Raw genomic sequence first — 14,340 nt, 5'->3', positions numbered from 1 at the left:
AAAAAAAAAAAAAAAAAAAATCTTTAGGGGTAAATCTAACCAAGCAAGTGAAAAACTCACATAATAAAAAATTTTAAGATACTGAAGAAAATGCACACACATACAGACACATACACACACGCAGACACACATACACACACGCACGTACGCACACGTGTGCACACACACATACACAGACATACACACAGACACATATACACACACACAGACACACACCCCTATGCAGAATGTAGGTTTGAGGGAGAGCTTTGTAACCTTCACATTATAAAAGCTCTGCAAGTACATGGCCAGCTGGCCTACTCAGCAAGTTCCAGGCCAGTCAGGGATATGTAGTAAGATCCTATCTCAAAAAGGACAAGACCCTAGTGATTTGGATGCTGAGCCAAACCTGAAAACCAGAGCTTATCCACACTCCCTGGAACTCCCCAGAGGTTCTTGCTATGAACCCAAAGCATCCTATTTGTTCATCAGCCACCCAGATGCAAGATTAAATAAATAGAGGGATAACTGCCGACAGGCTTCCTAGCAAAAGGCACGCCCTACACCAGCTCCCTAGAGACTGTTTTCTAAAGCCAGGAATATTCAGGTTTCATTAAGACTGAGGTTAGCTTTTGAATCAATTTTCTCTGGATTGTTATAGGCTCTACAAAATAGTTGCCCAAAATAGGGCTGGGGAACCTCTTGTGGCTTTGATTTTGTTTTTCTAAAAGGAGAAAGCCCCAACCTACAGTTTTTAAAACTCTGGGTTAAGAAGTTTAGTTAAGGGACCAAAGATGGCTCACTGAATTATGCTTGATCCCTGGGACCCAAGTAATGGAAGAGAACAAACACCCTCAGGTTGTCCTCTGACCTCTGTGAACACTACAGCAAGTCCAAGTATGTACACACCCACACATACCCACACCCACATACATACACACAAACTATAATTAAGGGCTGGAGAGAAGGCTCAGCAGCTAAGAGAGTTTGCTGCTCTTTTAAAAGACATGTGCTTGGGGGCTGGAGAGATGGCTTAGCAGTTAAGAGCACTGACTGCTCTTCCAGAGGTCCTGAGTTCAATTCCCAGCAACCACATGGTGGCTCACAACCATCTGTGGTGGGGATCCATTACCCTCTCTGGTGTGTCTGAAGACAGCAACAGTTTACTCGCATACATAAATTTAAAAAAAAAAAAAAAAAATACGTGCTTGATTCCTAGTATCCACCTCCAGTGGCTCTCAATACTGTGAGAGAAGAAAAGAAACAATACCCCAGGCCAGGTACAATGGAGCATGCCTAATACCTGTTCTCAGGAGGCAGAGGCAGGCAGGTCTCTTTGAGTTTGATACCCATCTGGTCTACATCTGTAGTTCCAGGACAGCCAGGGCTATACAGAGACTTTGACTTTAAAAACATCCCACAAATATCTCCAGGGTTGGGAGCCAAGGATAGCTTGGTTGATAGAGTATTTGCTTGCTTCCCTTACAAGAGCTGGATTTAAGCCCCAGTGCCACCAGAAGAGGAAGGGCACCATCTAGTGATCAAAGGCAGGATAGTACCTTTAGTGTCTTCCAGTTTTTAAGGAGGAAAATGAAGACTAAAACAATAAAACAGAAGCTAGAGAGATGAGCTGGGGATTAGCAGCTCATATTGCTCCAGAAATCAAAGTTCAGCTCTGATCTGGGATCTGATGCCCTCTTCTAAATGCTGTGGGCAGCAATACTCACACAACACACAAAACCGCACACAGACATGCAAAGATATACATACTTTAATCCTAGTATTCATGAGGTAAAGGCAAACAGACCTCTTGAGTTCCAGGCTAGCCAATCAATCAATCAATTCAATTCAATCAATCAATCAATCAATCATTCAAACAGCATGGCAATGCCATTTTACTTACCAATTTGAAGCTGCAAAGGAAAAACATGAAGAACTGTACATGGCAGGAGGCATGTGTGGGCAACACAAGTTTGTCAAAGATGGATATCAGATCACGGTATAAATCCTTTGTTTTATTGTTATCAATTTTACCTACAGAGAAAATTTTAATTTTAATGTCATAGACATTTTCAAAGAAACACAATACCATTAAGAACCAGCATTTGAAAGAAGTGGTGTTACATGCCTTTAATCCCAGCACTTGGGAGGCAGAGGCAGGTGAATCTCTGTGAGTTCATGGCTAGCCTTGTCTATAAAATTAGTTCCAGGCTAGCCAAAGCTGTTATACAGAGAAACCTTCTCTTGAAAAACCAAACCAAACCAACCAACAAGCAAAAAATCAGCAACTGGGCAGGGGCTCAAGTACAAAAATAAGGAAAAGGTCAAAAAGCAAAAAGCAAATACAAACCAAACAAGAACCCCAACATGAAGCAGGCAGCAGTTTTGCATCCCGAGTCATCTCAATGGCTCCAGACTTTGCTTCTCTCAGTGTAATCCAAGTGACAAGGAATCAAGGCCTTACTTCACATGCTGCTGTGAAGCCACAGTCTCATAGCCCAAGCGGCCTTGCAATTCTATGTAAAAAAGGCTGATCTTGAACTCATCTTCCTCCTGCCTCTACCTCCCAAAGTCTGAGACTACAGACACAGACTACTGGGTCTGTATCCTCTATGCTGATCAAACTCATTCCTTTTTTTTTTTTGGTTTTTGAGACAGAGCTTCTCTATGTATCCATGCCTGTCCCGAGACTTGGGTCTCTACCTCAGAGATCCACCTGCCTCTACCTCCTGTGTACCACCAAGCCTGGCTAATAAACTCATTCTTAAATCACAGAAGAGTGTATAGACATGCAGTCTCCAAGCTGTTTCCTGAGGACTAGTTTGCTCTGTAAAGTTAAAGTCCTGATACTGAGTATAATGAATATACCTGCTAAGGCCTCTCAAGGAACTACAGAATGAAGGCACCATCTTGAGACGGTGTGCGCCCTAATAATGGTGCACACCATCATTAAACTTCCTGAGCATCTCAAATACAAATGACTTTTCCTAAGGTTGTACAAACTCCATTTAACACACAACAGTGAGAACATCATGGGCTTTGAAGGTCTCACTTTGAATATTGGTAGTCTTAACCCCATTGCCTCCATTTTTAGGGCTTTTTTTTTCTTTTTTTCTTTTTTTTTTTTTTCTGAGACAGGGTTTCTCTGCATAGCCCTGGCTGTCCTGGAACTCACTCTGTAGACCAGGCTGGCCTCAAACTCAGAAATCCACCTGCCTCTGCCTCCCAAGTGCTGGGACTAAAGGCGTGCACCACCACCGCCCAGCAATTGCCTCCATTTTTAAACTGTGACAATGGCACAGAAGGCTATGTGTCTGACCCTTTATCTCATCCTCAGGGTACCCTGGAAGTTACCATGCACATGGCAGACATCCTCAATGTAGGACAGCAACAAGGAGAGCAGGATGTCCAGGCGCTCTGCAGTGGGATGAGCCATCTGGCTAGGCCGCTCTTGGTCAGCTTTCTTCTCAGGGTCAGTGTCCTCATCTTCATCCTTTGAGCAAGTGAAAACTGACATTACAAAAGTTTCAGAAGTCCCTAGTGTCTAAGGAAACCAACAATGGCCATTATTTCTTCTAAAAGAGGAAAAAACACACACACTGTCCCAGACTCTCAAGCAGAAATGTGGATCAGTCAGGGCTTGAATTTTAAATAAACTCCAGTCTATTCTCTTTTTTTCCTTTTCTTTATTTTTTGAGGGCTTGAGGGGGATGCGTCAAGTGTGAGAGGGAGGGACTGGGATTGGATCCTCATGCAGAGTAAACACATATGTATCCCTAGCCCTAACTCTCAGGAAGACCCAGACAGAACTGTGTATGCCAACAACACGTTCCCATCCCTAAGTCTGCAGTGCGGGGGCTGAGTCACCTTTCCCAGGTCTGGGCAAGTATCTTAAAGCTACTGTGTTGTCTGCTAAGAATGCATAGCCTCTCTAGTCACAGCCTCAGAAACAATGTCCAAGAGTCAAAGGTGGCACAGAGCCATCGGGATTCTCAGTGACCGTAGTCTGTCTCATCTCCAGAATCTACATGGAAAAAGACAACAGACTCCAAAAAACTGTCCTCTGACCCATGCTCCCACAGCACACATGTGTGCCACTTCCTGCCACACCCAGAAAACAGGCTCTCACTTAGCTGCTCCCAGCTCTCTTGCTCCCTGATGCCTGGACTCAACAGTACCTCAGTTCAGCACAAAGTTTGGTCAGTTGACCTCCACAGTACACATCATCCCAATCAGAGTGTCGACTTTAAGGTATCTAACTGGCAAAACATAGAAACTAGGCCCCAGAGTGATGGCTCGGCTGTTAGAGAACTGGCTGCTCTTCCAGAGGACCTGGACTCTATTCCACATGGCACCTCACACCTGTCTGTAACTCCAGTCCTCGGCAGCTTCTGACAACATCATACAGACACACATGCAGAAAAGACACTAATGAACATAAAATAAATTTTAAAAAACAGAAACTAAACTGGGATACTTTGTGCTTGCTGTTTTCTCAGATGCTTGTGGCTTACAGAAACAATGAAAAACATTTGAAGAATGAAAGTAAAACAAATTTCACCAAAAACAAACTTAAAGCCTTAGATATAAGATAAGGTTACTGCACTTATCTTAAAGGGCTCCATTTGCATCTTATATAGGCTGTAAATAACATGTCATTTACCTATAATCCCAACAACATACTCATTTTAGAAGGTATTAATAAGTTTGTTAAACTACTTATTTATATATATGCATATATAGTATATATATATACACACACATATATTTACCACAAGTATGTGAGCAGGCACACATGTGCACATGTATGTGTATTGCTTTAGTTTCATCTTCCTTGGGACTGCTGCCCACCTCTGAAACAGAGTCTCTTAATAATCTAGAGCTCACCACTTATTCCAGAATAGCCCAGCTGTCATGCCAGAGGTCTTCCTGTCTGTCCTCACCAGTGCTAGGATTCTGAGCACATGTCACGACACATTTTTATCTGGGCTCTAGGGGTCAAACTAAGGTCCTTATACACACAAGGCAAGCACTCTGCCTGCACAGCTATCCTTCCAGCCCCTCCACTATTTTGTCTTAATAGAAATCCTTGAAAAAGCTAAGCCAGAAGCTGTCTTTCCACACTCTGAAGTGACAAAGCTCCAATGTATGCTTTTGTTAGTAGAATTGCTAATAAGGACAAGAATCAAAATACAAGACTAAAACAAAGGAGTTTAACCATCAATGTCAAAACAAAGAGATGCTGACCATATTAAACAGTCCTTCTGTGGTATCTGTCCCACCACAAGTCTGAGCTGCTGCCTCTTCAGCATCTTCAATATCCTGCCGAGATACACTCACCTATATCACAAAAATAAATGAAAGCATTTAAAAATGCAGATATCTGTAGCTGAAAATTAATCCACTATATATACTTTATGTTGTTTGTTTTTCAAGACATAGCCCAGGCTGTCCTGGGACTCACTTTGTAGACCACATTGGTCTCAAACTAAGAGAGATGCTGCTGCAGTCTGAGTGTCACTGTGCCAGGCTTACTGAACTTACTTAAAGGGCTCCATTAGCATCGTTTAACACTACAACATAATGGTGTTACAAACCACAACTAAAAAACTGAAAAGTTGTAAAGGCAAGTCCTTAGGTTCACCAGTGGACCTAACAGAGATGTGTGACACTCCAGGCAGCCTCAGCAGAGTGGCATTCATTACCTCTCTTTCATGACCAAGACACTTACATTTTGTAATGTCGTAGATATGTGATCACACTATTCAAATCATAGTTTTTCTTACTGCCTATGCATGAGCCTTGCAGACATATATTCTTTAGAAATATAAGACTTCACAGGGCTCATGTATTCAGGTAGCCAGACATGTAATTCCAAGCAAGAAACTCCATCTCCCTGTTCCCTACACTGTTTTGTCAGTGTGTGATAGAATATAACAGTAATCCCAAAACTCAGGAGATTGAGACAGAGACCCCCTTCAAGAAAAAAAAGGAAAAGAAAAGGTGAATATTGAAGGATGTGGCAGGGACAAGGAGCTACCTTGAATCCAAGGCCAGCCTGGGCTACGGTTCAATACACTGTCTCAATAAACAAAATTCAGGGACTGGAGAAATGGCTCAGCTGTTAAGGCCATTTGTTCTTTTCCATCCATCCATCCATCCATCTATATCCATCTACCAATCCACTCATCCATCCTTCCATTCATCCTTCTATCCATCCGTCCGTCCATTCAGTTTTTCAGGGCAGGATTTCTCTATGGAGCACTGGCTGGCCTGGAACTCACTCTGTACCAGACTAGCCTCAAACTCAAGAGATCTACCTGCCTCCACCAAGTATGCCACCTCCATCACCAGTTGAGAGTACTTTTTCCCCTCAGTTCAACTCCCAGCATCCACATGGCAGCTCATACCCATCCTTAGACCTCTGCACATACCACGCACACAAGCGATGCGTAGACACACAATCAAACAACACATAAATACACATACAAATAATACATAAGACAAATTTATAGATAGGTAAGGGGGTGGGGAGGGAAGGAGAGGGGGGGGAGAGAGAGAGAGAGAGAGAGAGAGAGAAAATGAAAGAGAATGAGAGAGAGGGAGAGGGGGAGGGAAATTCAGAGCCAGGGAGATAGCTTAGTGGGTAAAGGTAATTGCTACCAAGTCACTCAATCAGACATGGTGGAAGGAGAAAACCAACTTCCTAAGGTGTCCTCGGATCTCCACATACATGGCACTGCACAGGATACAAAAAGTAAATAAATGTTTAAGATGGGGGAAATCAAAAGCTAACAAAAATAAAAAATATTAATACTTTTCTCCACTAAGAATTCTATCTTGGGGCTGGAGAGATGGCTCAACAGTTAAGAGCACCGACTGCTCTTCCAAAGGTCCTGAGTTCAATTCCCAGCAACCACATGGTAGCTCACAGCCATCTGTAACGGAATCTGATGCCCTCTTCCAGAGTGTCTGAAGACAGCTACAGTGTACTCACATATAATAAGTAAATTAACTTAAAAAATTATTTAAAAAACAAAAAGAATTCTATCTTGCTGGACATGGGAATGCATGCTTTAATCCCAGCACTTAAGAGGCAGATCTCTGCAAGTTCAAGGCCCACCTGGTATTGATAATGAAATCCAGGGCAACCAGGACTACACAGAAAGACCCTGTCTCAAAGAACAACAGCTGAGTAGAGAAGAGGGTGTGTACTACTTTAATCTCAGCACTCGGGAGGAGGCAGAGGCAGGTGGATCTTTGTGAGTTTGAGGCCAACCTGGTCTATAAAGCAAGTCCAGGACTTTATACCGCGCTGTTACAAAGAGAAACCCTGTATTGAAAAACCAAAAGCCAAAACAAAACAAAAATCAAAAGAAAGAGTTGTAGAATTGTATCTCCTTGGGTTTTCAAGTATTCTCAATTCAAGTCTCCTATTCAAGTATTCAAGCCCTATTCGATCTGTACCGTTCACTGCAGTATTTACTGGCAAACCATCTCAGAAAACACCAAAAACTATTACAATTGAAAGGACTTTTTAAAATTTCACATGCAAACACTAAAGAAATAGCTTGGCACTCAAGAACATTGATTGACTGCTTTTCCAGAAGATAAGGGTTTCAATTCCCAGCAGCTACATGGTTGCTCAGAACCACCACTGACTCCAATGGAGAATGCCTCTTCTGACCCCCACAGGCACAGTCAATCAATCAGTACATTAATTAATTGTGTGTATGTTACGTATATACATATGCATGTTTGTATGTAAGGGATACATTTATACACATTTATGGGGGTAAGCCCAATGTTATCAGGAGTCCTCCTCAATTGCTTTCAACCTTATTCACCAAGGCAGGGTCTCTCAGAGCCTAGAGTTTGCAGACAAGGCCAATCTAGCCAACCAGCCAGCTTTGGAGACTATTTTTACTTTCTAAGCACTTTCACTATTAGCTACAGCATCTACTCCACATTCTCATGAGCACTTTACTTGCTAAGCCATCTACACAGACCAAGTCCAATGACTTTTGCTTTGCTCATCCTGACCAGACAGACTCTCTTCTTCCAAATCCTCCCAACATCCAAAGATTAAGTTCTGGCCACTCCCGCTCCCTGTCCTGACTGAATTGTTCCACTAGCTTATTCTCTGGCTATTCTTATTCTCTCTAGCTTGTTCTCTGGCTACAACTCATTGGTAAGTGTCTCAGTAAGTGTTCTATCACTGTGAAGAGACAGTGTGACCACAGCAACTCTTATAAAGGATTGAACTCAGGACCTTTGGAAGAGCAGTTAGTGCCCTTAACCACTGAGCAATCTCTCCAGCCCTAAGTTGTCCATCTTGATCTGCTGCTTGCAGGCAGCAGAAGGAAACTGTATCCCGGGCTGAGCTTGAGCATAGGAGCCCTCAAAGCCCACCCCAACAGTGACACACTTCCTCCAACAAGGCCACACCTACTCTAAAAGGCCACACTTCCTAATAACACCGCTCCCTATGGGCCAAGAATTTAAACACATGAGTCTATGGGGGCCATAACTATTGAAACTACCACAGTAAGTACTCTCCAACTAGCCCCTACCTGCAGCTAAACCTGTCAAAACTGGAACATTTATCATATACAGCCTCTTTCCTCTTTGTTTCTTTAAACAAAACAAAGCCTGACTTGTTTCTCCTTATATTATACATAAGTAAGAATTTTCAAACATAAATAGATGCAGCACCTCATTTCAACATTCATTCTGGGCCTTCTTCACACCATATCATACATACAGTTCCTTCAGGCAATCTCACAGCACTTCCCACAATGCACCTCTGCCTTTCTTTGATGACTACACTTTGTCCCTAACCAATCTGAACTGTCTACAATTCCCAGAAAATAGGCAAAGTCCAAAAAGTATGACTAGAATGAAGCAAAGATCTAGACTGTTTTCCACATACAAATACATAGTCATAAAATCCCATAAATAAAAATAGAGGAAAAAATATAGGTGATCTGATACTTACATCTAATTTGAGCAACTTTTCAATAACAAGCTCCAGAATTTCACGCCTCAAAGTTGGGAAATATAAACTTATCCTTAATAAGTTATGAACATAACATTCCTAAGCATGAGACATAAAAAGATGAACAATTCAGCACAGTGCTTCAAAACATAAACAAAACATCAATTACAAAACTTTTATTTTAAATACATATTTTAAATAGAAAAGTTTCTAAACTGCACTCCTCACATCTATATATGTTAAGTATAATTAATCTAGTCACCCCAGTCAGAGTTTCTGCTTAGTAACAATACACTATTAACTTCCGGTAACTTTCTTTTATTCCTCTGTGGTGCTGAGGGTCAAACATAGGACCTTAGGCATGCTAAGCAAGCACTCTGCCACTGAGCTCCATCTGCAGCCTCCCTGGTAATTCTTGTTTAAGCATTCAACACAAAAGTTTTCTGAAATGGATTCTGACCATAACTTGCACATAGTAATGACACTAAGAATTCCAAGGAATTAGACACTAGGTGTGGCAGCTCACAATTATAATCCTAGCACTTAGGAGACCTCGGCCAGACTGGGTTACAGATTAAGATCTTATTTCAAAAAATTATAGTAAGAAAAAGAAAACAATATGAGGAATGTTCTCAGTCCTCTCTCTTGATTTGAGGTAAGATCTCACACTATAGCTTAGGATGGCCCTCAAACTTGCAGGATTACAGGCCTACACCCATAACACTCAGTGAAACAGTCTTGAGTTTAAAAATCTACAAAGGTATTTTTAAGATATTAATATTAGGGGCTGGAGTGATGGCTCAGAGGTTAAGAGCACTTGCTGCTCTTCCAGAGGGTCCAGGTTCAATTCTTGGCACCCACATGTCAGCTTACAACTGTCTGTAACTCCAGTTCCAGGGATGTGACATCCTCACACACACACAAGCAGGCAGAACACCAATGTACATAAAAGAAAATGACATAAAATAAAAATAAATCATTAAAAAATGTTTTAAAGAAATTCAGAGTAATAACAATAATAATACCATCTAAAAACAATCTTTCCATGAAAGACTTCTTACCAGTGTTCTCTCTGATTTCCTCACAAATGGGAATTTGTCTACCAGTATCGGCATCAGAAACCATGGTGTCCTATTTTAAAAAAAAAAAAAAAAGGAATCCATGTTAACTGGACTTTCTAATATGCCTGCATTTGCATATGAGCAATGACGACATAAAAGGCAAAAAAGGCACGTAAGTAAATCCCAGTCAGGGGTCTCAGAGGAACCTCGAACAACTTACATGAGTCCATGCTTTACTGTTACCACAGCAAGTCAAAAGAAAAGCTTTTCTTCTACAAAAGCTTAACAGAAGTTTAAATTTTAAAACAAATATAAGTACATAAGTATATTAAAGAGGCAAAGTATCACTGACTTGAGAATTTTTGATTAAGACAGGGTCTCATGTAGTCTAGGCCAGCATCAAACTGTGTGTAGCCAAAAATGACGCTCCCGTCCCCACCTTCCCAGTTGCTGAGATTCCATATATGCAATACACCATTCCCATCCCATTTTTAGTTAACAAAAGCAACATTGCCAAGGACACCCACAAGCCCACCAAGCTTTTTATAACTGTATTTCATTCATATGGCACAGTACACATGTACATACAGGATCTCTGTAAAAGTATTTAGATACTGTATCCACTGAAGATAAAATACCCACTTCTATATAAAACAGAGGTAGAACCACTATGTATAAATTAAATATAAATGTTAAATGGACAAGAGATGATTTGGAGGGAAAGACATTTGCATCTTGAGTTTGAGCTCTAGCTACAAGGTGGCAGAATGAAACCTAGTCTGATAGATGTCTTATGACACACTGAACACCTATGCCTACGCACAAATTAGATTTTTAAATAAATTAAAAGAACATAGGAAATAGGAACACCATTTCAACATGAAAAAGAGCATATAACCCAGGTTTTAATGCTACTATACTTTATAATCTACTAATCTCTCTCCTCCTTCCAGAGATGTGTGCACACATTACAGCAGGTGACCCGCCAGAATTAACCCCTAACTCGTTAAACCAAACACCATGATTCAAAGTCAACAAAAGAGTACTCACGATGGGACATATTTTGTTATTATTTGCAAGGCTTTGTGACATGTGTCAAAATTTGCAGGAAGATCTACAAAGAAAAATTTGAAAGTATAAACATCAAAACTAAAAACTGCAAAATCATGTTCCTAAAGCTAAAAATACATTTTTTTTTGAGACAGAGTTTGGCTGTCCTGGAACTCACCCTGTAGACCAGGCTGGCCTGGAACTCAGAAATCCGCCTGCCTCTGCCTCCCAAGTGCTGGGATTAAAGACGTACACCACCACTGCCCGGCTTACAAAAAACTTTCTAACAAAAACTGAGCAACCAACCAGAGAAATAAGAATTGCATTATTTGTCTCTTTAATTAACAATGAGGATTAAATGGATTTTGTCACACCTACATAAATTCTTCTAAAAGAGCTACAGTTTTTGGCTAAGCATAGCTATTGAAATTAAGTAAGTCAGATGACATCCATATGCTTCCTGCCTATGATACCTTGTGCTATCACAGTGCTCTGCAAAGTAGCAGCTGTCAGAAGCACCACCATGTATATAATGAAACACTCCTGAGGCTGAAGCAGCAGAATTGCTATGAATTTGAGGCCAGGCCGGGTCTACAGAGACACTACTTAAAAAAATAAAATAAAATAAAATAAAATAAAATAAAGGTGGGGGAGGGGGTCAGCTAGTAGAGTGCTTGCCTAACATTCATAAAACACTGAGTACAATTTACACAAAACAGACATGGTAGTATATACTGTAACCAAGCATTCAGAAGGTAGAGAAAGAAGATCATAAGTTCAAGTCCTCTTCAGTTACATAAGATCAAGACCAGTTCTGGGATACATAAAGCCCTGTCTCCAATTCAGGTTGGAGAGTACTATTTATTTTAGTAATACACTTAGGGTGGGTGACTGCACAATAGGAATGTGTCAAAGAGCCTATCAAGCTGGGTGTGGTGGTGCATATCTTTAACCCCAGCACTCAAAGGCAGAAGCAGGTGGATCTCTGTGAATATGAGGACAAATTGGTCCACATATGAATTTCAAGACAGCCAGGGCTACATAGTGAGACCTTCCCTGTCTCAAAACAAACCAGAAAGGATCTATCAAAAGCTATCATTTGTCATTGGCCCCCTAAGAGAGTAAGTGGTGAGATTTTTACCATATAGGACCCATGTTCTAAGACAATACTTACTGTCATCTTCGTCATCAGAATCTGACACATCTATGCCATCTTCCTTGACAATTACTCGGGCTTTGGAGGAAAAAGAAACTTTGATATTTTACTCTGTCACGGGCATAAACAATGAATAGGCATTTTAAAGGTGAGAGACAGTAAAGATCACTTAGTAGTTAAGAGAACTAGCTCTTCCAGAGGACCAGATCCCCAGCACACACATGGCAGCTCACAAATGCCTGTAACTCTAGTTCAAAGGGATCTGACACATTCTTGTAGCCTCTTTTGTAGGCAGGGCACACACACACACACACACACACACGCAGGAAAAACACGCACATACACACACACCAAAAATGAAATTAAATAAGTCAGATGACATCCATATGCTTCCTGCCTATGATACCTTGTGCTATCACAGGGCTCTGCAAAGTAGCAGCCGTCAGAAGCACCACCGTAACCTTAGGTCGTAACTGTGAGATGAACAAACTACTGTCTTTAGAGTAAGGAAGGTAAGGGCAGACAAAACAAGTGAGAGGTAGGGGAGAGGAAGAAGAAAATCCATTTTTACAAGCAAAACCCATCTACTTACGAGGTACAAAATGAGAAGCAATCATGCTGAGACATGGCCTAAGGAAGACAGTCTGTGCTGACACAAGATTACCAAGAAAAGCCAAATACTCCTCCACCACTGTCTGACTTCTATTCAACCAGGGCAATCTCTAGAGATGAAAGAAGAAGATGATAGAAAGGTATACACACAGTTTACAAAGTACTAAATTATCTGCTAGTCAGTGAAATATAGTGTACTTACCAATATGATATTTATAAGTTGCTCAAAATCTTTTGTCAAGTACATGACAGAGGAACGAAATTCCAGCAGCCAGTTAATGATCTGGTCATCCTTAAGTAAAAACAAAGAAAAATCACAAGCTGTCTAGTGTTACAGAAAAGTAATGGATCTACTCTGTACCGATCCTCTATCACTAGAATGAAAGACTCAGGAAAACAGATATGTTCCACTAAAATGTGGCACTCCTGTGGTCTCCGCCTTTGAGAAAGAGAGGCTGCAAGTCCAAGGCCTGAGCTATATTCTGAGTTCCAGACCAACGTAGATTACATAAATATTAAAACAAACAAAAACGTGTGAAGGGTTAAATGTAGGACACTTGACATTGCTGTTTCCTACCATGTTGGAGACCCTGGATTTGCTGTCCAGCACTCCTGCACAAGTTTGGTAACCTGAGTCTGACCACCAAAAGCCATGTAAATATGAAAAGAAACCAGTCTATGACTGGGAGGCTGGCTCAGTGGTCAAAAGCACTGGCTACTCTCCTTACATCTACACAGTGGTTCACAACCATCTGTAACTCCAGTACCAGAGGATCCAACACTCTCCCCTGGCTTCTTTAGTCACCAGGCATGTACACTGTGCCCAGGTATACACAAAAGGGAAAACATACATAAGAAATAATCATCTTTTAAAACTCTTAGTCTACAGTGGTCCTCTGACTTTTGTGCCCACACACAAAAATAAATTAAAAAATTTAAGCTTTTTAATAAAAAAGCCAATCAGCCACAAGGCACAAGGCACCTACCTGTAAGGCCAACATTCAGTGGGAGGGGGATTGCAAGTTTCAGAAAAGCCTACACTTCATAGCTAAGACTATCTTCAAAACCCTGAACAGAACAGAACAAACAAAAACTGGGGCTGTGGCTCAGTGATAGAACCCTTGCCCAGCATGCTTACATCCTAGCTTTCAATCCCCAACACTGAAAAATAAGAACAAGAACAGAGTTAGGAACTGCTGCCTCAGTGAGCCCAGATTAGGAACAGAGTGCACACAGACAGCACTCTGAAAAAGGCAGCCACAATTGCTATCATTTTTACCATGTCAAGAATCTGCTGAAATGGGCATGGCTGTAGATCAGCACAAGAGTACTGGGATTAGCAGTACTCAAGGCCCAGTTTAACCCCAGAACAACAAAAGTCACAAATACAATACAGAAAACTAGGGCCAAGGCTGGAGAACTCATATTGTTCTTGCAGAGAGCCCAAGTTCAATTTTCAGGTTTCACACACATACATATACACA

At 41.2% G+C, this 14,340-nt stretch overlaps 1 protein-coding gene across 1 annotated transcript in view; it reads right to left on the bottom strand.

The window, feature by feature from the left end:
• Positions 1–14,340, bottom strand: part of Rrn3 (RRN3 homolog, RNA polymerase I transcription factor) — a 34,501-nt gene that overhangs the window by 11,941 nt on the left and 8,220 nt on the right. Inside the window, exons 4-12 of the mRNA XM_031363104.1 lie at positions 13,059–13,148; positions 12,837–12,966; positions 12,263–12,322; positions 11,089–11,152; positions 10,039–10,108; positions 8,978–9,076; positions 5,227–5,319; positions 3,334–3,472; positions 1,883–2,013 (exon numbers count right to left, since the gene is read on the bottom strand). Of these exons, the coding sequence (XP_031218964.1) occupies positions 1,883–2,013; positions 3,334–3,472; positions 5,227–5,319; positions 8,978–9,076; positions 10,039–10,108; positions 11,089–11,152; positions 12,263–12,322; positions 12,837–12,966; positions 13,059–13,148 (876 nt within the window). The remainder of the gene's footprint in view (positions 1–1,882; positions 2,014–3,333; positions 3,473–5,226; positions 5,320–8,977; positions 9,077–10,038; positions 10,109–11,088; positions 11,153–12,262; positions 12,323–12,836; positions 12,967–13,058; positions 13,149–14,340) is intronic.

The sequence above is a fragment of the Mastomys coucha genome, unplaced genomic scaffold (assembly GCF_008632895.1).
Source record: "Mastomys coucha isolate ucsf_1 unplaced genomic scaffold, UCSF_Mcou_1 pScaffold12, whole genome shotgun sequence".
NCBI lineage: Eukaryota > Metazoa > Chordata > Mammalia > Rodentia > Muridae > Mastomys > Mastomys coucha.
The sequence above is the reverse complement of the archived record's forward strand: the minus strand, read 5'-3'. Positions and strand labels throughout refer to the sequence as shown.